Here is a 25,520-nt window from a genome sequence, read left to right on the forward strand (position 1 = left end):
CCCCAGATCAGGACGGGACCATGTGGTATGTTCTGGTCGTCCACACTATGGAATATAGCTGGGATCCCTTTTTGATGACACGTGCTTTGTGCCCGTCTGAATCTAGTTTAAAAGGGAACTTGTTAATTTCATGCTTAATGTTTTTTTATTTTTATTTTTTTTGGGTCAGTTTCTGTTTTTAAGGCAGGTGAAAGGTGTGCAAAGAACGGCGCCCTCTGTGTGTATGCAGAGCTGCTACAGTACCGGTATTACATCCACACCCTCCTGCAGCCCCAACTCCGGGGTGGAGGCGGGGGTGTCTCTAGGGTCCCTGTTTAGGAAAGCACTGATGCATGTGCTTAGCTTTGACTATGTGCTGAAATGTTTCCTGAATGGGGGCCTGTGCTTCTTTTGGGATTGGGGCATTTGCTTAAAGTTAAGCACATATGCCTATTCAGAAAAGCAGGGAAGCCTGTAAATATGTGGTTAAAGTTAAGCACATACGTGCTTTCCTGAGTTGGGGCCTAAGTGTGGGAAGATGGGTCATCCTGTAGAGTGTGTCCGGTCCACAGCCCCTCTTCCGAAACGGACAATGAGGAGATCCGTTATTGGTGGGGGGCGTTATGGTCTCGTGCCCATTGGGAACTGCACTGACATCCGCCACCCTCACTTTATCTATTCACGCTGAGAGCTGGGCAGAAGCCACGAGTCTCTCCTGCAGATCCCCAATCCTCCCACTGGGCTATGCTCCCTAGAAAAGTCCTTTGAGGAGACTGACGGCAGAACTGATACATTATGGCGTGTGAACTGGATCAAAACAGCTTTCTGCTCAATTGACTTGTTACTCAAGATCTGTGCCTTGTCTATATATCCTGACAAGCTGCAGTGTGCCCTAGGGTGTTCCTCTGCCCTGGAATAAATCTCTCACTTCATCTACAGTGGGAATTGGAGTGAAAGCAGAGGCTGGATGTCTGCCAAGTGATTTGCAGACGCTAGTGCAGATGGTACTGGCAGGGCTCCTGCTGTCAAGTAGTCGAGTAAGATTGTCCATGCCCTCCCACCTATTGCATTACTGGCTCCATGAAAACACGGCGCGTTTGTGCCAGGTGGGCCCAGTGGGGTGTTGTGTGAGATGATTACCTTCTCCCAGCCCACTGGCCGGTATGGGGTTATTTCCTGTCATGTGTCATGCAGGTCAAGGCAGAAGGAAAGGATATGGGCACAGAGATCCCAGAGGCAGAAACGCTTCCCAGAAACGCTGGGAAGTCCTGGGGTGACTCCCCTCCCCACCCGCTGCTTCGGTGGCCTTTGATTCCTGACATAATGCCACCTTTTCCCCCTTCCTGAGAGCTGGAGCTGTGACATTGACAAGAAAGCCAGCTCCTGGCTCCCCAGCCGGGCTGCTGCTGCCTCTTGGCTCCAGGCCAGGCTGTCACCCTGGCTTGGGCTGCCCCCTAGGGTCCTGGCTCCCCACTCCCTGCCCCGAGCACAGCAGCCGACTGGACTCCGGGCATGGATCTTCTCACTGCATCCTTAGCCTGCATCCTCACTGCAAGGTGCGTGGGTTCTAGCCCAAATTAAAGTGGAGCCCAGGCTTTTAACCCCCCCACCCACTCAAGCAAGGTCAGTTTGTCTGGGCTTAAAGCACTTCCAAACCCACGTTAGAGGTTTTTCTGTGTTGATGGTAGGGGGTTAAGGCTATAACCCAGGTAAGAGCCCCGGGTAACTGTGCTGTGTGGACATATCTAGATGCCCAATTTGAGATGCCTTTAAAGTAGCCTGGAGTTCAGAAAAAGCCGAGCACCCACCGTCCGCAAATCAAGCTCCTTTAAGGCATCTCAAGTGAGGCACCCAAAATCACTTGTCACTTTTGAAAGGCTTTGTCCTTGGGTCAGACTCCCTGCAGACGCCGCTGTAACCGTTGCACTTGGTTCATGTCCTGGAGGTTTTCTTCACAGCTGTAAGGGCTAGAGACATGCTTTTTTTATTCTTTCTTTGTGAAACTGAGAGAACAAGATGATACCTCGAGAAAGGTGGAGTACGGATGTATCTGGCGCCCTTGGGAGGAGCAGGCTGAGGTGGATGCTCCAGGGTAAGCAAGGCACTGCCTCCTGCATATCTAAGGTGTGAGCATTGATGTTTGGTCAGGCCGTCTTACCCCTCCCCATTAAGCAGTAGGAGCGAGGTACTGAGGCTTTGTCTGCACTGCTAAGAAAAGATGTAAGTTTACTGCAGAGTAACGAACACGTCTTGGTTCTCCCATTGTAACAACCATAGTGGAGGCAAGGCACTGTAGGTTTACATCAACCCCCGGTGGGGAGGAGTGTCGTGCTGACCTTGCATTGCTACCTGGTGGCAACCACTTCAGGATTTGACAGCGAGAGCCGTGAAGACACAGCCTGAGTCTGGGACATTCTAAGAATGGAAATGGTTTAACGTTTGAAATCAGCATCTCCGCAAAATAGAAACAAGCCCTGCAAGAAACCGCCCTGACGTTCCCATTGCTGATTTACTGGGGGGTGGAAAAGCTGCGTTTATTAGAAGAAAGTTCAGCCCCAGAGGTCGGAGAAGAGCTGCAGCTGCTGATCAGCACCAGACACTCGGGACCCTGCTTTAAACTATGCAGCTGCTGCACCCACATTCCTATAGAAAATCCAGTAGGTCTGGGGGTGGGGTGGGAGAAAGAATTGGCTGGAAAGAGAGGAGCAAGAAAATGGGGGTGAGAGAGCAAGCCTGAGAGACCCTCCAGCACTAGGCGAGGGAAGGGAAAGGACTTGGATATGCAGGCATGCACTGTAGAAATACCAGAGAGGTCAGACAGCACTGGTCTTTTCCATCTGTGATTCTGTGAGGCAAAGAAAGTTCCTGCCTAGCAGGAGCGAACCCATTTGCTCTGCAGAGGTGAGACTGAAAGGCATGTGGATTGCACGTGGACGACGCTCAGACGCTATGGTGATGGGTGTCAGTGTAAAACCCACGGACAGATGGACGTTCCTTGAGCTGAGAGTTGAGCATATGCATATTTATCCGTACGCATGGCCTGGTTCTCCTCTTACTTATGCCAGCGTAACCTTTGACTTCCATGGAGTTACTCCACCCTTACAGTGGTGTAAGCAGTATCTGACTACAGTTTGTGCAGAAAGCCGTTTGGCTTTAGACAGAGCCTTTCGTATCCAGTGTGTCTCAAATTTCTTTACGAAGCACTGACCTAGGCCGTGCTTATCAATAGCTAATAGTTTTGGATGCTAGAGTCTGTGTTATTGAATCTGCTGTATGGATTGCTATGGGGTGATGGTGGATAGAGACACGTAGACTGTGAGCAGAGAGACTTGTGGTCTATTCCTGGCTCTGTCACTGACTTGCTGTGTGACCTTGGGGAAGTCACTTTGCCTCTTTCTCCTCCTGCCCTCTGTCTGTCACGTCTATTTCGACGGTAACCTCTTTGGGGCTGGGACTCTCTCTCACCATGTGTATGCCCAGCACCTGCACGGTGGGGTCCCGATCTCAGTTGGCACCTCTAGACACTACCCCAACATGAATGTTAAACATGCTAAGGTAAGAGCTGGATGACTTCATTTGCAACGGCAGCCATTACTCGGCTTGAGTGGGGGCTGGGGGTTTCTATGGAGCTGATCAGTTCTGTAGCTGACGGTTTGGCTACATGATTTCACAGCTGGCATATTTCACAGTCTTGCTTGGCTGTGTCTGTAACCGTGCTACCAGCAAGAGAAGCCACCTGTAGCAAACACTGGGGTGTCTAATCTGCGAATGTCATTTATGCTCAGCTTAATTCTGGAACAATGGGGCAGTCAGGGTGATTTACAAGTGATTTGAGGTCCTGCTGTCTGTCAGCATTGGGGATTCTTCTCATCTTGGCATTTTTTTTTAAATGCTGGTGCTGGATGGACATCACTGGAGACTGAAGTCCTAGTGAGTTTGTGTGTGTGGTTTTTGGGAGGGTGGTGAGGGGGTGAGAGAACCTGGATTTGTGCAGGAAATGGCCCAACTTGATTATCATGCACATTGTGTAAAGAGTTGTCACTTTGGATGGGCTATCACCAGCAGGAGAGTGAATTTGTGTGGGGGGTGGAGGGTGAGAAAACCTGGATTTGTGCTGGAAATGGCCCAACCTGATGATCACTTTAGATAAGCTATTACCAGCAGGACAGTGGGGTGGGAGGAGGTATTGTTTCATATTCTCTGCGTGTATATAAAGTCTGCTGCAGTTTCCACGGTATGCATCCGATGAAGTGAGCTGTAGCTCACGAAAGCTCATGCTCAAATAAATTGGTTAGTCTCTAAGGTGCCACAAGTACTCCTTTTCTTTTTCCTCTCGAGCAGTTACATCCCTGGCTGCAGCCATGTGTGCTCCCCCATCATTGCCCTTCCTCAGGAGTTGGCGTTGAATCTCTTCCCTGCACCATCTAATCGTAGACCAACCAGGATCCCGGTCACTGCTGAATGTGATGGTTTCTGAGATCTAAACTGGCAGAAATACCCAGGCTCGTTAGGAATTCATCGGCTGGATTCCTAGTGGTGTGGACAAACAGCACTAGCGTAGAAGATTCCGAGGGCACTGCCTACCCTCCAATTGTATTTTCTCTCCCTTCCTTTCCCGTCTGACTTCTGCTTTGCTGAAACGCTTCGATTTAAAGCATGGATTCTCAGCCTGGGGGTTGTGAACAGAATTCAGGGGGTCGTGACCACCCTCCCCTTTCTTTATGCCTAGATGGGGAGGGAGGGAGACCCCAAAGGTTTTTGCTCTTGCAATGTGGGGTCATGGCTTAGAAAAGGCAGACACCCACTGTTTTTTAAAGTCCAAACAACTTCATGAGCTTGATTCCAAATGTTGTTTCAAATGCATTTCCATTATCGGCGTGGTAGCCTTGGCCCACTCTTAATTGTTCGTGGGGGAATCTGGCTCTTCTTGAGCTCCATATTACCCTGTGGTTGCTGTCCCTTCTTGGGGACATAAAGATCCTATGTAGCCACACTGGAGTTGATGTGGCCCTCGCTGCCCCAGCCACAGGGTTGAACCTTCCGCTTCTCCGCTTGCTGGCTGCTGGCATTGCAAATGTTTTGCTCAAACTGTTGTTAATCGTCGTGCTCACCAAACCACATTGTTTGCCCCGCTTCCTGCATTACAATGACTGGGTAGAATTCATGCAGAGTCCAGATTATTTGGAAACTGGACCCATGAACCATACAAACCACCTAGCGTTGGTTCAAGAAGTGAGACTATTCAGGTCTGAAGCCCAACATTTTTGTCCATTGCCTGGATTAAGCGACCGGGCCCGGGATGGCGAGTTCTCACAGCAGAGTGCCCTGGCTTTTGCTGCTCTTCTTGGCAGTAGCAATTAAACTCTTTCCTAAAGTCACAAAGTAGCTTGCCCAAGGCCACAGTCCTTGCTGGGGAAGGGACAGGACAGTGTGCATATGTGACAGGGACAGGGACATACGTGACAGGGACATACGTGACAGGACAGTGTGTATACGTGACAGTGTGCATATGTGACAGGGACAGGGACAGACGTGACAGGACAGGACAGCGTGCATACATGCACACACGTGCCTGCTGGGCCAGCTCTCGATACTCGGGCAGTGACACAGCCCCAGGTGCTTTGCCCGTGGAATGCAGTTGTCTGGTGCCTGTTCCCACTCCCAGAGCAAAGGGCTGTGGGACCTCAGCCCTAGTCGTCCCTTGTGTGCTTTCCATCTGACACATGATCTGCTCCCCATGGGAAACTGCGTTATCGCCAGGCATGCTGTGCTGACGCCTTGCTATGGTCCTGCCCTCTCTCCGGCAGGAGTGTTGCCAATCTCACTGATGTTGCAGGAACCTTTCCTCACCTCTTGCTTGGACCTTTCCATGGCTCATTTTGTAGCACGTGGGACACAAGCTTTTTGAGAGGAACCATTTTGTCATCAATTGTAATTTCCAGGTAGCAGTTCAGTGCCCCTAGAGAGAGTCTCTCTGAACTGGCAAAAGGGCTGTGGCCAATCACAGAAAAGAGAGCTGTGTTTCTCCAGCACGAGATGGGGGGTGAGGGGGGGTGATACCTATTCATGGGGTCCTCACACTTTTCTTGTCATCGCTTGCAAAGCTCCTTTCTGGGATATGAAAAACCTGCTGTGGGGATGGCTGTGGTCATGTTAGACTGAGAGCACCAGAGGGAAAGCTAGATTCCAGATGTGCCTGGGAATATAGTGGTGTCCTTTTGGACGGTGCAATGCCAAGCTCAATAGGAGAGTGAGGAGAAAGGCAGTTAACCCAAACCCTTTGCTCTGATAGTTACCTTTAGCTGGGTGGAGCTGAGGTTGTATGTGGATATGTGGCTGGGGAAATATTAATTAGAAATAACGTCCCACCCTCTTAAGACATACTTCACTATTTAATCCACAAGGCGGTATTTTGAGTCCTTCTATCTCCCGAAATTCAGAGGTCATTCTGGAATAAGCCCATCTTTGGCTGAGACTATTTCAGTGATTCTTACAGCTCAGTGACACTTCTCCGGGAAGGAAGATTACAGCCACAAGCTGTTCCTAGACATGATCGTTCTCCTCCTGAAAGCTGGAATGCTTTCAAAGGGCTGTTACTGGGGGCTGGAAAAGGGCTGTTACTGGGGGCTGTTAGCTGTGGGGGGCCATGTTCCCGTGGCCTCCAGTACAGCGCTGAGCACCTTGCCAGTGGCTAATGGTGTGAGCGACACTCTGGTGAGAGGATGCATTAAACATTTAGTGTCTGTCTCTTTCCTTTTTGCCCCTCCCCCCATGCAGATGAAGTGAACTTGCTGGACAAACTGACTTCCTCCCCCCAGGACTTCAGCAATATTTCCCTCAGTTATGACGAAGCCAACTGCAGTGTCTTGGAGGTTGGGCAGTACTCCACTCTCAGCATCCCCACCCTGGAGGCCTTTGGGGACAGGTAGGCTGATTTCCCAGAGGTTCTTAAAATCGGACTCCCTGCACGCCTGGTGATTTGGCCCTTTAAAAGCCTCGTTCCTCTCTCACCTCCCCTTCTTGGGGTACATCGCCATTGCCGTTGGGGTTGGGCATGGCAGCTCGTGTAGACGTACCCCTGCAAATAGAAGGGAAGAAGCCATGGCATGGGCTTCAGCCCCAGCTGCACAAGTGAATACCTACCCCGGGGGAACAGGTGGGCTTGTGTTGCCTGTGCTACAGCTTCCTTAATTCTGGCACTTCGTTACTTTTCCGTGCTTGACTTTGCCATCTGCATAATGTTCTTTTAACTTAGTTTTTGTGTGTCAAATTCTATATAACGAATGAACGATCGGTGTATTACACCAGGTGCTACCGGATGCTGTGGCTTGCTTCCCTCTCCTAGGTTTGCAGAGGAGCTGAGCGTGTTGCTGAAACTTAGGTATTCTCTGAAGGAGGAGACCAGCCTCTTGACGATCCTCAGTCATCGTAGCCATGTGCTGTTCCAGATCAGGATTAACCCCCTTGCCTTGGTCTTTGTCACCACTAGGAGGCGACATTATGAGTAAGTTCCACCCGAGCTCTCTTCTTCCTCTACCCCAAAATGTGGGAGGATGGTGGGGAGTTTCCAAAAGCAGTGAAGGCAGTGAAGCTGAGCCTGCTGAATACTTAGCTGTGGGTGCAAAGGGGTAACTGCCTGGGCAAGCCAGGTCTCAAGCATGAAGCTATCCATTAATGCTAGAGCTGCTATGTGTTTTTTGCTGGTTTTTTGATTGCACCCACATATCCATCCACTGCACTCTCAGATGCCTATCTGAAAATGTAGAACTGTGGTCTTTTGCGTATGGAGGCATGCTCTAGTTCAGTGGGTATCAAACTTTTTTTTACTGGTGACCCCTTTCACATTGCAAGCCTCTGAGTGCAACCCCCCTCTAATAAATTAAACACACTTTTAAATGTATTTAACACCGTTACAAATGCTGGAGGCAAGTGGGGTTTAGGGTGGAGGTTGGCAGCTCGCGACCCCCCCGTTTGAGAAGCCCTGCTCTAGCTCAAGCCATGAGAGAAATTAGTTGGCAGGTGTGAAGGTTCTCAGGGTGCCCGGGACTGAGTCACCTTGTTACCCCCTGCCTCCAGCATGAAGGAGTCTTGCTTGCGTTTCACTGGGTGGCAGCACCCCAGTCCCAGAGTCCCTTTGAAGTGTTTCCCCATGATATCCAGCCCTAGCCTGCTCACAGAAATATCAGGTCTGCTGTCCCACAAGAAGCAGTATACATACCAGCCAGGAAGATTCAGTTCTGTTCCAGCATTTTGCTTAATATCACCGCTCTTAGATATAATGAAAACAAGAATACATTTATTATCAAAGATTCCAGATTCAAGTGATATTGGACCAGATATAGGGTGACCAGATATCCCGATTTTATAGGGACAGTCCTGATTTTTGGGTCTTTTTCTTATATAGGCTCCTATTATCCCTCACCCCGTCCCGATTTTTCACACTTGCTGTCTGGTCACCGTATACGTACATGATAAGGGGTGTCTTCTTTGTTGTCTTCTTACATCCCCACAACGTTCATTGTCTGTCCTCAAAGACAGGATAACCACCCGTGGCTTGGCTTTCCTGCATGCTGCTTCCCTTTTGACTTTGCATCTCTTCGCTGACGTAAATCCGTTGTGTTAGCTTACAATGCGTAAGTTGCATCCTGACAGAGAGAGAGGTGAATAAACTTCTCTTGTCTGACGGAAAATCTGTTTTTTCACCTCTGCTGCTGACTCATACCTTGTTATGGGCTGTAAGATCATATTTTCAGTATTTGTATGTAACTCCTTACACAGTATCTCTATATACATTTCACAATGATATCAATGACCAGTGTGACCCCGGCTTTCATTTAAGACCTTATACGACATTCTTTGGTGAACCAGAATGTACAGACCAGAATCAAGACATTCCTGGAACCCCCTCGCTAGTTGGCATTAAGAGGTTCTTAGATCGCAGCAGGGAAGAAGGTTGGTGATGCAACAAAACTCAGGGTCTTTAATATTTAACAAGTGTGTGGCAGGCAGGGCCGCTGCGGCTGGTCATATCCCCTCAAAGTCCTCCAAGGGTCTGTCCCTGCTGACATCTGAGGCAGGGCCCCTCCGATTGCAAAGCAGCATCTCTGCTACTTGTACCAAACAAGAGTCGGTCATCTGATACCCTTTTCCACTGCTTGGGCTGTTGAAGGGTGAGCTCACTGCAACTTACTGATGCAGATGAGTTGACAGGACAGGGCCTGTGCATTTGTCACACATCCACTAAGGTGAAGGCTGCTTTGGCAGATTTTCTAGATTAAGTGGAAGGGTGTGGGCCTGGTTTTGCCCTAGAGCGCTGGATACTATCCTCCAGCCGGTTGTGCCTGCGATTGGACATCTCTCTTTCTCTCTCTCTCTCCGTCCCCCTCCCCCCCGGAACATCGTTCTGGGGAGACAGCAAGTTAATGCTCTCTCCTTCTGTTCATGGAGCGGAGTCCCCCTCGGAGAAACGGGGTTACTCCCCCCATCCACCCTGTCCGGGTTGGAAATTGTTTGGCGGGAGGAAGCGTTAGTCACCGGGATGTACGATTGAGCTGTTGGTCTCAGGCCCCGGCTGCACTCGGGGTGCGATTCCCCTGCTGGTCCGCACATGCTTGCTCTAGATCGTAGTGAGCTGGCAGAAGCATAAATAGCAGCATAGCCGCAGTAGCACAGGGAGTGACAGTGGAGGTACGTGCCGAGTATGAACCAGGTTTATACCCGGGACAGCTAAGCCGCTTCCCAGGCTGCCGCAGCCACCCTGCTTTTATACTCACGCTAGCTTGATGAGAGCTAGTGCGCGCATCTGTACGCGAGCAGGGGAATCACATCCCTAGCTCCTAGTGTAGACGTAGCCTAAAAGCCTCCAGCTGTGGCTAATTCGTCACATAGGGGCAGAAGAGAGAATCTCTTGGGGGATACAAATATTTGACAGGTTTCAGAGTAACAGCCGTGTTAGTCTGTATTCGCAAAAAGAAAAGGAGTACTTGTGGCACCTTAGAGACTAACCAATTTATTTGAGCATGAGCTTTCGTGAGCTACAGCTCACTTCATCGGATGCATACCGTGGAAACTGCAGCAGACTTTATATACACACAGAGAATATGAAACAATACCTCCTCCCACCCCACTGTCCTGCTGGTAATAGCTTATCTAAAGTGATCATCAAGTTGGGCCATTTCCAGCACAAATCCAGGTTTTCTCACCCTCCACCCCCCCCCCCCCCACAAATTCACTCTCCTGCTGGTAATAGCCCATCCAAAGCGACAACTCTCTACACAATGTGTATGATAATCAAGTTGGGCCATTTCCTGCACAAATCCAGGTTCTCTCACCCCCCTCCAAAAAACACACACACAAACTCACTATGCTGCTGGTAATAGCTCATCCAAAGTGACCACTCTCCCTACAATGTGCATGATAATCAAGGTGGGCCATTTCCAGCACAAATTCAGGTTTTCTCACCCCCCCCCCACCCCCATACACACACAAACTCACTCTCCTGCTGGTAATAGCTCATCCAAAGTGACCACTCTCCCTACAATGTGCATGGTAATCAAGGTGGGCCATGTCCATCACAAATCCAGACTTTCTCACCCCCCCCCCTTTTTTTTTTCGCCAGGGACACACACACACAGACAAACTCACTCTCCTGCTGGCAATAGCTCATCCAAACTGACCACTCTCCAAGCTTAAATCCAAGTTAAACCAGAACGTCTGGGAGGGGGGGGTAGGAAAAAACAAGGGGAAATAGGCTACCTTGCATAATGACTTAGCCACTCCCAGTCTCTATTTAAGCCTAAATTAATAGTATCCAATTTGCAAATGAATTCCAATTCAGCAGTTTCTCGCTGGAGTCTGGATTTGAAGTTTTTTTGTTTTAAGATAGCGACCTTCAAATGGACACAAATCAGATGTCAAGAATTATAACATTCATAAACCAGTCGGAGAACACTTCAATCTCTCTGGTCACGCAATCACAGACATGAAGGTCACTATCTTAAAACAAAAAAACTTCAAATCCAGACTCCAGCGAGAAACTGCTGAATTGGAATTCATTTGCAAATTGGATACTATTAATTTAGGCTTAAATAGAGACTGGGAGTGGCTAAGTCATTATGCAAGGTAGCCTATTTCCCCTTGTTTTTTCCTACCCCCCCCCCCCGACGTTCTGGTTTAACTTGGATTTAAACTTGGAGAGTGGTCAGTTTGGATGAGCTATTGCCAGCAGGAGAGTGAGTTTGTGTGTGTGTGTGTCCCTGGGGGAAAAAAAAAAGGGGGGGGGGAAGAGGGTGAGAGAGCCTGGATTTGTGCTGGAAATGGCCCAACTTGATGATCACTTTAGATAAGCTATTACCAGCAGGACAGTGGGGTGGGAGGAGGTATTGTTTCATATTCTCTGTGTGTATATAAAGTCTGCTGCAGTTTCCACAGTATGCATCCGATGAAGTGAGCTGTAGCTCACGAAAGCTCATGCTCAAATAAATTGGTTAGTCTCTAAGGTGCCACAAGTACTCCTTTTCTTTTTACAAATATCTGAGTTCAGTCTGTCTGGCCACACTTCAGTCGACATCACAAGGCAGGCCTTTGATACTGTTCTTCACCTGGGAAGCCTCTTACGGGTCCAGATGCCAGTGATTCCCCCCTGGGCTAATGCTTCACAGGTTTGAAATGTTGTGGTTGGAGGAAGAAAATAATTTGCAGCGAATCCAGGCTACCGTGCTACGCGGATGGTTCATGTGTGATGGATAGATCCCACCCACCTCCGTATGGCAACTTGAGTGCTTTGGTATTGGCCTAGCAATCGTTATGTTCATTCTGGACTGAAATCGCATTCTGACCTGGTCATTTGGGAGGGATTGTGGCCTAGTGGCTAGAGGAGTCAGGAGACCCAAGTTCTATACCAAACTCTGCCAATAGATGGCTGTGTGGCCTTGGGCAAGTCGCTTCTCTCTGTTACTCAGTTTCCCTGTCCGTAAAAATGGGCATAATGCTGGTGACCACCTTGGTACAGCACTCTGAGATCTGTCGATGAAGGGTGCTGTATAAGAACTTTATGGCATTTAGAATATTTATTATTAAAGGTTGAAAGAAATGGGCATGTTTGTTAAAGACAAGGCTGAGTAGGGACCTAAGTGTTCAAATACACAAAGGATTGTTATAAAGAGGACAGCGATCAATTGCTCTCCTTGTCCACTGAGGGTAAGACAAGAAGAGAGCAGCTTAGTTGGTAGCAAGGGAAGTTGAGGTTAGATAGTAGGAAAAACTTTTGAACTATAAGGATAGTTAAACTCCAGGATAGGCTTCCAAGGGAGGTTGTGGAATCCCCATCACTGGACGTTTCCAAGATCACGTTGGACAAACGCTTGTCAGGGATGGTCTAGGTTTATTTAAACCTGCCTCAGTATAGGATGATGGACAAGATAATCTCTTGAGTCCCTTCCAGTCCTACGCTTCTATGGTTTTATGATTATTTGTCATGATGTGCATAATGACACATCTGTTTTGCTCATGAAACCCACAAAGCCTGTTTCAGACACAGCCATGCCTTTTCCAAGGATCCTGGCTGAGATCCAGTCCTCTTTCCTCACTCTCCAGAAAAGAGGGAGGCTCCCTTTCTTGCCTGGTCCATGAACGCCTCATAACTGGTTTCCCCAATTATTTCGCTGCTGACTGGCAGGCAGGGAGCGTCCAGAGCAGCAGCTGGAGTTGTGTTCCCAGTGACCCATCCCCTGTTACTGTGACTCCGGATTTAGTCGTGCCTTGGCTCGGGGCTGCAGATGACACAACGGCAAAGTGATGGTTCTAAACAGCCTCGTGCGCTGAGTATATCGTATATGTGGCAGGCGGGGGAATCGGCGCAGTGTAAAGCCAGGGGTCGGAGAAATTGGGGTGCGGGAAGTGCCAGCCTAAATAAAAGAGCCAGCTGACACAACCTATGACTCGAGGATTGGACCAGAGCCAGGTGGGGACTCTGCAGGCAGCTTGGAAAGGGTCCCTGCACCATTCAGTTTCAGGGGATGGGATTATCTCTGCCTTGCCAGAGCCAGTCCTGGGTGGAATTTTTAAAGCCTTTGAAAGTCCACACATGCTGCTATCTGCAGTGAGGCAAGATCTGTCCAGAGCCAGCGTTGCTGTTCAAGCTCTGACTGAACCAACCTCCCTGCCCTCCTGTCCCCCGTCCATCCCCCCACCCCAATCCCAGCTGGAAAAGTTGACTCTAAACCAGCTGCAAAACTCCAGGACAGTGTTGGATAAAGTGGCTGACTGGGAGATAGTCAGTAGAGTGCAGTCAATTCCATTGCTTTGGTTCCCACGTGACATGTTACCCTGCAGAGGGAGTGGGGCGGGATGAGCGGACACAGGGGCCTGCTCAGGACAGATGGACATTTGGGAAAGAGGCTGTAACTAACTAGATGGGGGATTTTTCTACAGATTCCCCAATGCACTGGAAAGCTACAATATTCCAGCTCTGAGAGACTGAAGTGATGGTGCGTGTCTGTTACAAGGAGAGCAGAGTGACTTTAAAAAAAAAATAGTTTATTTGCTGAGAAATACAGTTTCAGTCCATCTGAAACGATATGTGAATTTGATGACCTGATTAGTTTAGGCTGGGAAAAAGGCTGTCCGGGTCAGCTTTAGAAAACCATGTTGTGTCCCTAATGATCCTGAGCCCAGTGGTTAGGGAGACCCACATTCAAATCCCCATTCTGGAGCAGGGATTTGAATTCGGATCTCCTCCCTACCAAGCTCTAGGCTGTTCTGGGGTTGGGTGTGTTCCATCTCTGCTGTGGAAGCTTTTCCATTTTTTTCTGTATAAATATTTACTCGTTGCTGGAGCGGGGACTTAGAATCATAGAAGATTAGCGTTGGAAGAGCCCTCAGGAGGTCATCTAGTCCAACCCCCTGCTCAAAGCAGGACCAACACCAATTAAATCATCCCAGCCAGGGCTTTGTCAAGCTGGGCTTTAAAAACCTCTTAGGATGGAGATTCCACCACTTCCCTAGAGAACCCATTCCAGTGCTTAACCATGCTCCTAGTGAAATAGTGTTTCCTAATATCCAACTTAGACGTCCCCCACTGCAACTTGAGACCATTGCTCCTTGTTCTATCATCTGCCACCACTGAGAACAGCCAAGCTCCATCCTCTTTGGAGCCCCCTGTCACGGAGTCCCTGGGCGATGCTCTGGAACTGCTCCCTACAAAGCCAGGCAGGACTCTGGGGAAATCTCCTTTCTGTGAGCAGACTGTCTTCAGGACACACAGCTCACACAACTTCCACCTTCCTGGATCTGACCTCGGAGCATTCAGCATCCTCTGCCCCTTTGTGCGCTTCCCACAGCGAGTCCGCCCAGGTGGGGTCCTGGGGAAGCCAGACGGTCCTGCACCCCAGCTTCGCAGTCAGACGTGACTCTCAGCCAGCCTGTAAAACAGAAGGTTTATTAGACGACAGGAACATGGTCTAACACAGAGCTTGTAGGTGCAGAGAACAGGACCGCTCAGCTGGGTCCATTTTGGGGGCCAGTGAGCCAGACAACCCCGTCTGCACTTCACTCCGTGTCCCCAGCCAGCCCCAAACTGAAATTCTCTCCTATCCCTCCTCCTCTGGGCTTTGTCCCTTTCTTGGGCCAGGAGGTCACCTGATTCCTTTGTTCTCCAACCCTTTAGCTCTCACCTTGCAGGGGGGAAGGGCCCAGGCCATCAGTTGCCAGGAAACAAGGTGTCGGCCATTCTCTGTGTCCAGACCCCTGCACACACCTGCCCTCTGGGGCTCTGCAACGATCATACACCCTTATCCCACCACGTAGATACTTAAGAACTGCATAGGGGAAACTGAGGCATCCCCACACTATTCAGAGGAAACATTAAGAACAGTCCCACTTCGTCACACCCCCCTTCAGGTAGTTGAAGGCTGCTATCAAATCCCCCCTCACTCTTCTCTTCTGCAGACTAAACAAGCCCAGTTCCCTCAGCCTCTCCTCATAAGTCATGTGCCCCAGCCCCCTGATCATTTCCATTGCCCTCCGCTGGACTCTCTCCATTTTGTCCACATCCTTCCTCTAATGAGGGACCCAAAACTGGATGCAATACTCCAGATGAGGCCTCACCAGTACCAAATAGAGGGGAATAATCACTTCTCTCAATCTGCTGGCGATGCTCCTACTAATGCAGCCCAATGTGCCGTTAGCCTTCTTGACAACAAGGGCACACTGCTGACTCATATCCAGCTTCCCATCTACTGTAATCCCCAGGTCCTTTTCTGCAGAACTGCTGCTTAACCAGTAGGTCTTCAGTCTGTAGCAGTGCATGGGATTCTTCCGTCCTAAGTGCAGGACTCTACACTTGTCCTTGTTGAACCTCATCAGATTTCTTTTGGCTCAATCCTCCAATTTGTCTGGGTCACTCTGGACCCTATCCCTACCCTTCAGCGTATCTACCTCTCCCCACAGTTTGGTGTCATCTGTGAACTTGCTGAGGGTGCAATCCACGCCATCCTCCAGATCATTAATAAAGATGTTGAACGAAACCAGCCCCAGGACTGACCCCTAAAGTCAGGTCTCTTCCCTCCAAATCTGTCCTCTGAATCAGGCAGAGAGACTATACAAATCCCCATCTCCTGGGTGAGTGCCTTCATCACTGGGTAGCAGAGTCCTTCTCACTCTCTTTGGCCCAGGGAACAGCCATGTATTTATACAAAGCTGCAGCGGGCGAGACAGAGAGCAGAATGGCCCATAGGCTGGTGGTTTGGATGCTCACTGGGCAGTGGGGACCTGAGTTTTCAGAACTAAACTGAATATTTTTTTCTGATATTTTTTTTTCCAGCTTGCTTGCCAAACTGAAAACCCAATTATTTGCCCAGTTCCAAGTAATGGAAGGGTTTGATTTCCATGAGACACTTTCCTTTGGCTTCTAATTATCCAGTGCGTCCAGAGTAGTTGGCTGCAAAGCACAATGGGGGTGAGCCTTTGAGGGGGCCTATGCTAATACTGAATGGTGAACCCAGCCCTGTATAAGATGTTGGTTGTTTTGTGTCTGTCTGAGCCTCCTATTCTGTCTTTCTCCTGTCCCCAACCGGGGGCACACAGGTTCCCAGTTTCCATCCTGGGTGATGGGGACTGGCATCAGGTTGCCCTCAGCATCTCCTCCGAGAGACTGGAGCTGCACGTGGACTGTCAGCTGGTGGAGAGCGTGGGCTGGTCCAATTACTTTGGGATGGGAGTCACCATGCAGGGGCTGGTCATTCTTGGAGGCTTGATTGAATCCTTTGAGATTCCCTTTGAGGTGAGAATTTGCTTCTCCTACACACAGACTCTCCTTTTTCAACCCAAAGGAGCTGTGTAAGCAACTTGCGGGGGACTGGGAGGTGGGGCGGGCGCTCTAATGAACAGATGCTGGAATTCCATTTGCTGATGGAGCCCCATCTCCTCTCTTGCTGAAAACACCCTGTTTACTTTTATTACACAGGTGATGTGCAGTGCAAGGCTTCAAAGTGCACCAAGGGTTTGCTCCTAGGTCAGAGAAACCGAAACGATGAAATGATGTCAGCTAGCGAGACGGAAACCCCCAATAAAATCCCCTCTAACCCACTCCTTTCTCCACGTGTCCGTTACAGACGTGCCCCCGCATGGCACGGAGAGGGACTAGTTTTGTACGTCCTCTGAGATGAGTGACTTTTTAAATAAGCTGTGAAGGAAGAGCTTGGTATTCACTCTACACTAATATCCCCCGACAGGATCCGTAAGCCTTTTGACGTAGAAAAGTCCCAATAGCCATGTGTAAGAACTGGCTGTGAATGGAGCTCGAATGAGGGCATCAGGGAACACAGCATCTCTTTTCCAGCCAAATCAACACGCTTGTGGCTCCTGAAATTTGGGAGGAGAGAAATCAAACAATACAAAATTGGCACTCTGACACAGCAGCGTTCCTACTGGGGTTTGTCTACGCTGCAAACCGAGGTGTGATCGCTTTACTCTAGCGAGGATCGCTAAAAATAGCAGTAAAGACATAGCTGTGCAAGCCAACCAGTGACTCTGGCTATGAACACTCATTGCTAGCCTGCAGTGGGGTCCATGTTCTTCATTGCTTTTGGTACCCAGAAAAGCTAGATTAAAGTTAGTGTGCATATATCTACCCAGACTGCTTTCATGCCCCTGATTGCAGCATAGCCATATCCTGAGGAACTCTAAGCTCCTCACTAGCATCTTTCACACCCTCCAGGATGTTTATAATTACCTCCATTTTACAGGGGGATAAACCAAGGCTCCCACAAGTTGAAATGACTTGCCCAAGATCACACATCAAGGTGACAGGATCCTGGAATATAAACCAGGATTCCCCCAGCTACTAGACCATGCTACCTTCCTGTTCAATTGATCCTTGCTTAGACAATGCAACATGTTGTGATAAATGAAAGCAGGCGGGGGGAGCTCCCTTTTATAGCCAGCCAGTTAGCTATAAAATCCCCCTTAGTAGCTGTTCTCTACTTGCTTTTCCTGTATGTTAACAAGTCTCCCTGCTCTACATAGGTAAAAGGAAGGGAGTGGGCACTTGACCAAAAGAGCAATGGGAAGGCTAGAACTTTTTTAAATTGAGAAAAAACTTCCCCTTTGTCTGTCTGTCTGTTGTTCTCGGGGAGAAGCAGAGAGGAAGCAACTACGCTGTAAAAATCTTGGGGCCAGGTATGAAAAATCATCTGTATCATACCTAGAAACTACTCATTTGAAATCCCAGATATGTAAGTAGATCAGGAAATGTCTAGGAAGACGCAATTAGGTCTATCTCTTTTATTTCTTTATGGCTTGTGGACTCCTCTGTGCTAACCCCAAATGCTTTTGTTTTGCTTGTAACGTTCAAGCTGGACCTCAAGAAAATTATTCTTGATGCTTAATCCTTGCAAGTGTTTTTTTTTAAAATCTAGCAATAGCCTGAGTTTTCAGATGTATTCTCTTTCTTTTTGTTTTTAATAAAATTTACCTTTTTTTTTTTTTTAGAACAGGATTGGATTTTTGTGTCCTAAGAGGTTTGTGCCCATGTTGTTTAATTAGCTGGTGGCAACAGCTGATTTCCTTTGTTTTTCTTTCTCAGCTCTTCCCACAAAGGGGGGTGAACGGGTTTGAGGGTACCCCACAGGAAGGAATTCCCAAGTGCGCCCTCCTGGGTTCTCACAGGGGTTTTGCACTTGAGTGGTGGCAGCATCTACCCATCCAAGGTCAGAGAAAAGCTGTAACCCTGGGAGTTTAACACAAGCCTGGAGTGGCCAGTATTCATTTTTAGAATCCTTGCAGGCCCCCACCTTCTGCACTCGGAGTGCCAGAGTGGGGATTCAGCCTTGACACTTCTGCTGTAGAATAACAATATTATTTGCCTAGACACAGTGTCTAAAGGGTCCATGTCGGGATCTGGGTCCCGTTGTGCTAGGCACACTACACACACGCATTGGAGATACAGTCCCTGCCCCAAAGAGCTTCCCGTCTACGAACACACAGCAGATTACAAGAAGTAGCTCTGTTTAGGAAATGCCTAAATTTTATTGGATCCAGGATTATTTTAGGGTCTTTGCACTGAAACCCCCTCCCCAATAACATGCAAACCAGGAACCAGAGGTATCAGATTACAAAAGGCAGCTCTAAGGCTCCTTACCATCTTGCATCATCTGCACAATGCCCTCCCTCAGTATAGCTCTGTCACCCTTCCCCACCTCTCTTTCACAGCCAATCGCCTGGTCAAACCCTTGGCTTGGAAGGAAGATTTCATCTCATTAAGTTGGCCTCGGGTTGGGGAGATTAACCAACAGCTTTCGCACATTTATCTCCTCTCCGCTTTTATGGCTCCTTGGAGACAGCAGGCGAGAATGACTAAATGGGGCAGGCTTGTATGGAGAGAGATGTTTGCTCTGGACAGTTACGGGGTGCAGAAAAAAGCTGCTTATGGCTTCATGATACTGCAGCTAACAGATCATTGCACCAGTTACACTGGGCTCATGAGACAGGAGAGAGGGAGGAGAGGCTCTGAAGGAGGCTAACAGAGAAGCCCTGTTTGAATTGGTTCAGACTTTAATAATTACAGAACCTTAGCAACTGTGGAGACTCCTGGCTTCTCCAGGCAAGCAGGGCTCTTCCCACTCCCCCACCCGGATGCCCATTTCACCTCTCCCAGTGCCAAGAACCTGGCCCTCAGTGTTGCATTCCCTACAGGCTGTCTCTTCTTCAGATTCCCCTGGCTCTGATGTGCTCTCCCTCCCGCTGGCGCTTTCTCCTCTGCACAGAGCTGTCCCCAGCAAAGGCCAAGGAAGGCAAAGAGCTGCTGTCTGCCCTGCTGTATGGTAGCCAGCTGGGCATTTCAGCAATGGCCTTCTTACACGCCCGCTCTAGCCAAGGATCCGAGTGTGAGGAGTGAGGCCTGGGTGTGGGGAAGGTGGTGTTTGGAGTTACCAGCCAACACTGACCTCATGGGGACAGCAGGTTCTTCCGTCCCTGTCTTGCCAAACGCTGGGGGGTCTAGTAATCCAGAGCCCTTCTAGGTAATTTCAGGCTGTGGGTGGGGGGAATGTGTCTGCCCGTTGGGGTAGATTTTTTTATTTAGGGCCTGATCCATCAGCATGCTGAGCCCCTTCAGAGCTGATGCTCAGCACCCTCTTCTCCATTCCCATCTCTCAGGAGACGCCCAGCACGCTGCAGAATCCCATCCTTCCCTCTCAGGAGTTGTGCTTGGATGTTCCTGCTGCCTATTGATCATCTCTTCTTGCCATGGAGCAAGGGGACGTGCCCGTGTTTGTGTTGGGAACCACGGGGTTCAGAGCCTTGGCCAGGCTGACACAGAAAAGGGTGCAGGACCAGGCGTTCTAGGCTCAGACACCCCTGCCCTGTGGGGTCCCTCTTTTGGCCCTGAAATAGGATTCCTTCTCTGTAGGCTGGGGTGGAGCATCTCCTTGCCGATGTAATTGCTGAACACCCTGAGTCCAAATAACTCCATTCAAACCTATCCCACTTGCGTTTTATTTCCTGCTCGTCCTCCAGAGGCAGTGTCAGGGGTCGGTGTGTAAACTCCACTTGTTTGTTTCCTTGCCTCCCAGGGTGCTCTGCAGCAGCTGACCTTCCAGATGGGAGCCCCGGGGGCTGCTGGTGAATACTGTGGAGGCTACAATACCCGCTGCACCAGCGCTTTCAGCACTGAAGCTTTCCGCAACCAGTCCCGCTCCCCAGGGGGGCTTTCTCCCGCGTGGCCGGAGGTGTGTCTAGGGCCTGCAAGGAGCATTCTTGGGTTTCCCCATTGCAAAGTGGGACTCAGTTTATCCCTGATGTTGCACTACTTAATCCCTGGGGTCCCTCCGTTGACTTAATTCAGCCCCTTGGGACTCAGGTTTCTGCAGTGGTGTGGAGAGAATATGCTGATGACTGTGACACCCTTTGCGTTTGGGCACCGGTGTAGTGTTTGTCTTTCCCTTCCCACGCGTGTCAGTGCTCCAGAAAGGGCCGGAAAGGAGCCCAACAGAGCACCTGGTTACCTGGTTCCACTGCCCCATAGCCCACGTAACAGTGGCAGGTAGGAAGAGTTTCAGCAACGGTGTCGGATGGCACCTGGGGAGAGCTAGGAATAAGCAGTAGCTTTGGAGTGCGTGTCCTCTCATCCCAACCCGCTCTGTGTCTGGGGTGGGAGCTCACAGCCGTATTGCCCTGTCTGTGTTTCTGGGTGGCTCAGTAGAGTGACCTTGCCGGGTCACTAAGTCTTTAACCATGGATGGGCAGGGAGCATACACTATCGTGCTAGCTGGGGGAAGCTGAATGGAAGCTAATCTGGATCAGCGGTGGGGGTGGAGAAGACGCCACAGTTGCATGCATATGGAGGGAGGCTCATGGGCCAGTGATTTTGGTAGTTCTTGGTCACTGGCCATGTCTGTTTTATCCCTCATTCCAAACAGAGCCATGCCCATTCCCCAGAGAACCCCCATGGCAACGTGGGAGATGATGGCTCTACTCCTGCAGCCTCTGCTGATCTCCTGGCAACCCAGGAGCCTCCGTTAAACGAAAGCTGCTGCGGTGTCATTTGAGGCTTTGGCATTTGACTTCCCTTTGTGAAATGGCAATGGGGTTTGGTGCAAAGGGGAAGATATGGCTGGGAGGGAGGGGTTTTAGCTGTAGGAAGTGTGTGTGTGTGTGCACATTCTTGTGTACTTGCGTGGGTGTGAAAACACACACAGCTAGCATTGCGTAATGTTGCAGGACATTTACCAAAGAAAGAGTGCGACTAATGAGAAGTGTGCTCAGGAGTTCCATTCCCACTGGGAAATCCCACTGCCATGCAGCAGGGCCTGGGCACGGAACTCCCTTGTGCATCGTGTTTATGAACGTTTACTCCTCTAAGAGTATGTCTACACCAGTGGTTCTCAACCAGGAGTCTGGAGCCCCCTGGGGGGCTGCGATCAGGTGTCAGGGGGTCCGCCAAGCAGGACCAGTGTTAGACTCGCTGGGTCCCAGGGCAGAAAGCTGGAGTCCCACTGCATGGGGCTGAAGCCCAGGGTCCTAAGCCCCGCCACCTGGGGCTGAAGCAGAAGCCTGAGCAACTTAGCTTCACGGTGCCCCCTGTGGCAAGGGGCCCTGGGCAATTGCCCGGCTTGCTACCCCTTAATGCCGGCCCTGGCTTTATATGCAGAAAACCAGTTACCGTGACACAGGTGGGCCGTGGAGTTTTTATAGCATGTTTTGGGGGACTCTTGGAAAGCAAAAGGTTGAGAACCTCTGGTCTACACTACAAACCTAAGTCGACCTATTTAAGGTTGACTTATAGCCATTGCAGTAATGTGCATGGCCACGCTACCTTCCTTGGGTCAGTGGTGCATGTCCTCACGAGAAGCGCTTCCACTGACCTAAGAGGGGCAGCTTCTCGGCCCCCCACCCCCACCCACTCCCCACCAGGAGCAGGGTACCCTGGTCAATTTCCTGGCTCACTGAGCTGTGAAATTGACAAGACTGCTCAGCATGGAGCAGGGAGTAGGGTTCCAAGCCACCAAGCTCTGGCTCCCAGCCAGGAACCGGGGCAGCCCTCCACCTCGCTCCTAACCAGGAGCAGGGTCCAGTGTGGGTTTCCTTGTGAATTTCAGGGCTCCTGCTAGGAAATTGACAAGCTGGCCGGTATAAGGGACACAGTGTCTACACAGACACTGCGTCACCCTAACTACACTGACATAAGCCTTACCCCTCTCCTGGAAGTGGAGTTGTTACGTTGTTGTAGCAGGGCACTTACATTGGTAGGACGAAGGTTGTCGTGTAGACGCTAATGTAATTGGGTCGACATAAACTGTCTTATGTCGACCTAACTGTGTAGTGTAGACCAGCCCTAAGTTACTGATGTAATTGAAAACCAGAAGCGTTGTGGGTCTCCGTTTAACCAAGGTTCTTAATTATTTCTCAAGAAGAACTGCTGCTCCTCCTGGAATCCAGTCCAAAGGAACTTGTATCAGTTTTAGCACAGTCTTTGCTAGCCTGGGCAGCTCAGTATGGACTCAGAAGCAAAATGCCCCAAGTTGCAGCACAACAAGAGTTACTCAAGGTCACCCCCAGTAATGATGGTACTGGTGCATTAGATGGTGCTGTTTTTGCTCACGTGGCTTGGCAGAACTACTAGCTAACGCTTGCCACAATCCCATGCGGTTGGTTCGTATCATCTCCATTTTACAGGAGAACTGTGACCCAGAGATGGTCTTGTCCAAGAGTGTACTGGAAGAGCTCACAATAGAGCCCAGGTCTTTGTGGGCCACACCCATTGGTAACCCTTCCTAGAGCTGAGTAGGAAAAGACCTGTGTTCCCAGAGAAAAAGTTCCTGGAACTTTACTCCAGAATCACAGCAAAAAAAATGGCTAAATGTGCACACTTGAAGCACAGGTGTTAAAGAACCAACCAAATTCCCCAGTCCTGCTCATGCAGCGAGAAGCATGCTGAAAGGAGTGACTTTTTACAAGAACCAGCTCTGTTACCCACTATGCTCTTAACCACTGTTCCCTCGAAGCTGTGAGCGTGTACACACGCACACAGATCCTAAACCCCGCGCACATGGCGAAACACAATGTGCAAACATTTTCACAGAAGCACAACAATTTGCACAGAAGAAATTTTTTGTGCACACGGCCTGTCAAAAATTTGCACAGAAGAAATTTTTTGTGCACACGGCCTGTCAAAAATTAGAGGGAACATTGCTCTTAACCTATGGAAACAGCAGAGCCATCAACAATCACTTACTTAAATAAATTCAGCTACTCAGGTAGTGACGTCATATTTCTCTCTCTCATCTAGGCAAAAAAAAACAATGAAATTCAGGAATCCTACACTCAGGTATGACTTTCCCAACTCAGTGGGGGGGGATGTGTACAGGGTTAGTCCCTTTTTGGGAGGGGTTTGGAGGGGATCCAAGATTTCATTATGCATCATGATGTTTCTCAAGGAACCAAATGGATTGTTTTGACTACATCAATAATTATCAGGTAAAAGGCCATATTGCACAGCCAGGGGTACAAGTTGTTTGGTTTTTTTCCCCAAGCACCCCAAAAGTGCGCTAGATGCACTCAGAACAAACACTAGACAACATCCCTGTCCTGAAGAGCTTCCAGAAAAAATATCGAGTTACCATGAACCATATTAAACAGTAAGTGCAGAACAAGAGTCACAAGATTATGGAGTTGCTTAGAGTTTTGAGGGGCACATTTTGAGTGTTTCGTTTTTCACCCTTGATGATGGATAGAGAGGCTGGTCAGGCATTGGTGGTGTTAGGCAAAAAGACTCTTTTCCCCAAGAATCAGGCAGGCACAGACAATATTGAAGGGGGTTTATTCACGGTACCAGGAAGACTGATAAACAGCTTCAAAAATATGGCCAGTTATATACATTCTCTTATCCATTCATTTGCATTTATCTGTACATACAGAGACAGACATTGTTACAAGTCAAGAGAGAGCTCTGAACAAAGATAAAAATAGGAACAGTACGTACGTATAGGGGTCATCCTGATTACATCAAGTATCTATGGCTACCTTGCAGGAGAAAGAAGCGGGGGGTGAGTGCTTACAGATATCTGGTGAGCTGTGAAGGGAGGATTTGTTCTGTTCTAAGAGCTGAGTTACTGGGTGGACATTGGACCATATAAGTTTATCAAGTGTTTACAGTTGTCAGTGTCCTTGGGCTACTGAAGCATTCCTGCTTGATCTGCGGTTTTTGTCTTAGCTGTTAGCTAAATTTTAACTCTTGCCTGACAGTGGAATGAATCAAATGGCTGCACAGATGGATCAGTTTGTGGCTGTAAACACGGGTCATGTGGCAGTGGAAACAAAAATGATCTGTAGGATAGCCAGTGCCGCCTGGAGTCCTTGTAAATGGGGGTGGGGGAGGAGGAGGTGGTGATGATGGGAAGATGGTGAATTCTGAAGTTGATGTTGGGGGAGCAGGAGAATGGCTACCACGTCCGCTGCTGATGTGGGACTTCAATGATCTGCCCCAGGAAGATTCCTGTGGCCACTCCCCCATCATTGAGTATTTGGAAGGGGCAGAAGCTGCCAGACCAGTGCCCAAATTCATTTGATAACTGCCAACCCTTTTCTCAGTATGGGGATGAGGGACAAGGCCAGAGTCACTTTTCTATTTGTAGGGGGAAAGGTTTAAACCAGAGGTGGAAATTTAAAGGGTTTAAGTGTGAGTAGCTTTTGAAACTTGGTGTACTATTTATTAGTTTTGAACAGTAGGTCACAGCAAAAGTTTAATAGCAGAATCCTATGGCATGGTGTCTCACTCTCACCATGTCATTAATGTTATGCAAAATACACAAATGTAGCTATTCACTGAATATGCCCCTAATTTGAACACACCTCAATTGCACATGCATTCAGACTAAACTGTATCTGTGCAAATCCGAGCATATGCAGTTCTGAAAAAGTGTTCCATAAAATTCCTCAGAATACATCAGAGAACTTTGATATTCCAGGCAAACTATGAATTGCCCTGAATTACGCAGCTTCACAGTTATCCAAATGAGAAGCCTAGTTTGTGATGCATTCTCCTTATCTATTCCATTATCTGTCTGCTTTCCGGGCTGTTTCTGAAACCCGGCTCATTCTCAGTGGCTTTCCTACTGGTTGGTGTGAATTAGCGAGATTCTGCCATAGTAAGAAAGCCGGTGAATTTCACAGGCCCGAAGGGGGAGAATAACGAGATTCTGGAGCTGGGTCAAGTTTAATTTTTCAAGCCCTTAATCAAAACCAGAGATCAGCTTCTGCAGAGAGGAGGCTTTCACAGACCTGCTGCAGGGACTGTGATAAACTTCAGTTGGTAGTTTTTGTTTTCAAGACTCTGCACTTTTAGAAGTAGATGGAAGCTCCAGAGTTTTCATTAACTGCTAATTAAGATTAACTAATTGCATATTATAAAGGGCTTGGTTAGTACAGTGCTGGAGCTGAGGGCAATCATATAAGTGGATCAGCACAAAAGGTACTAGATTAATTGCTTGGAGCTTATGTCATAAATCCATGTCTCCATTTTTCAAGGGTATAAGATCCTTGGGCTG

At 49.0% G+C, this 25,520-nt stretch overlaps 1 protein-coding gene across 1 annotated transcript in view; it reads left to right on the forward strand.

The window, feature by feature from the left end:
- Positions 1-25,520, forward strand: part of LOC311531889 (uncharacterized protein) — a gene marked incomplete at its 5' end in the record, with an annotated part of 258,086 nt that overhangs the window by 67,068 nt on the left and 165,498 nt on the right. The window contains 5 exons of the mRNA XM_084649723.1: positions 6,757-6,904; positions 7,325-7,483; positions 16,063-16,258; positions 20,049-20,204; positions 23,264-23,302. Of these exons, the coding sequence (XP_084505849.1) occupies positions 6,757-6,904; positions 7,325-7,483; positions 16,063-16,258; positions 20,049-20,204; positions 23,264-23,302 (698 nt within the window). The remainder of the gene's footprint in view (positions 1-6,756; positions 6,905-7,324; positions 7,484-16,062; positions 16,259-20,048; positions 20,205-23,263; positions 23,303-25,520) is intronic.

This window comes from Lepidochelys olivacea, assembly GCF_965140295.1.
Source record: "Lepidochelys olivacea isolate rLepOli2 genome assembly, chromosome: 16".
In the NCBI taxonomy this organism is placed as follows: domain Eukaryota; kingdom Metazoa; phylum Chordata; order Testudines; family Cheloniidae; genus Lepidochelys; species Lepidochelys olivacea.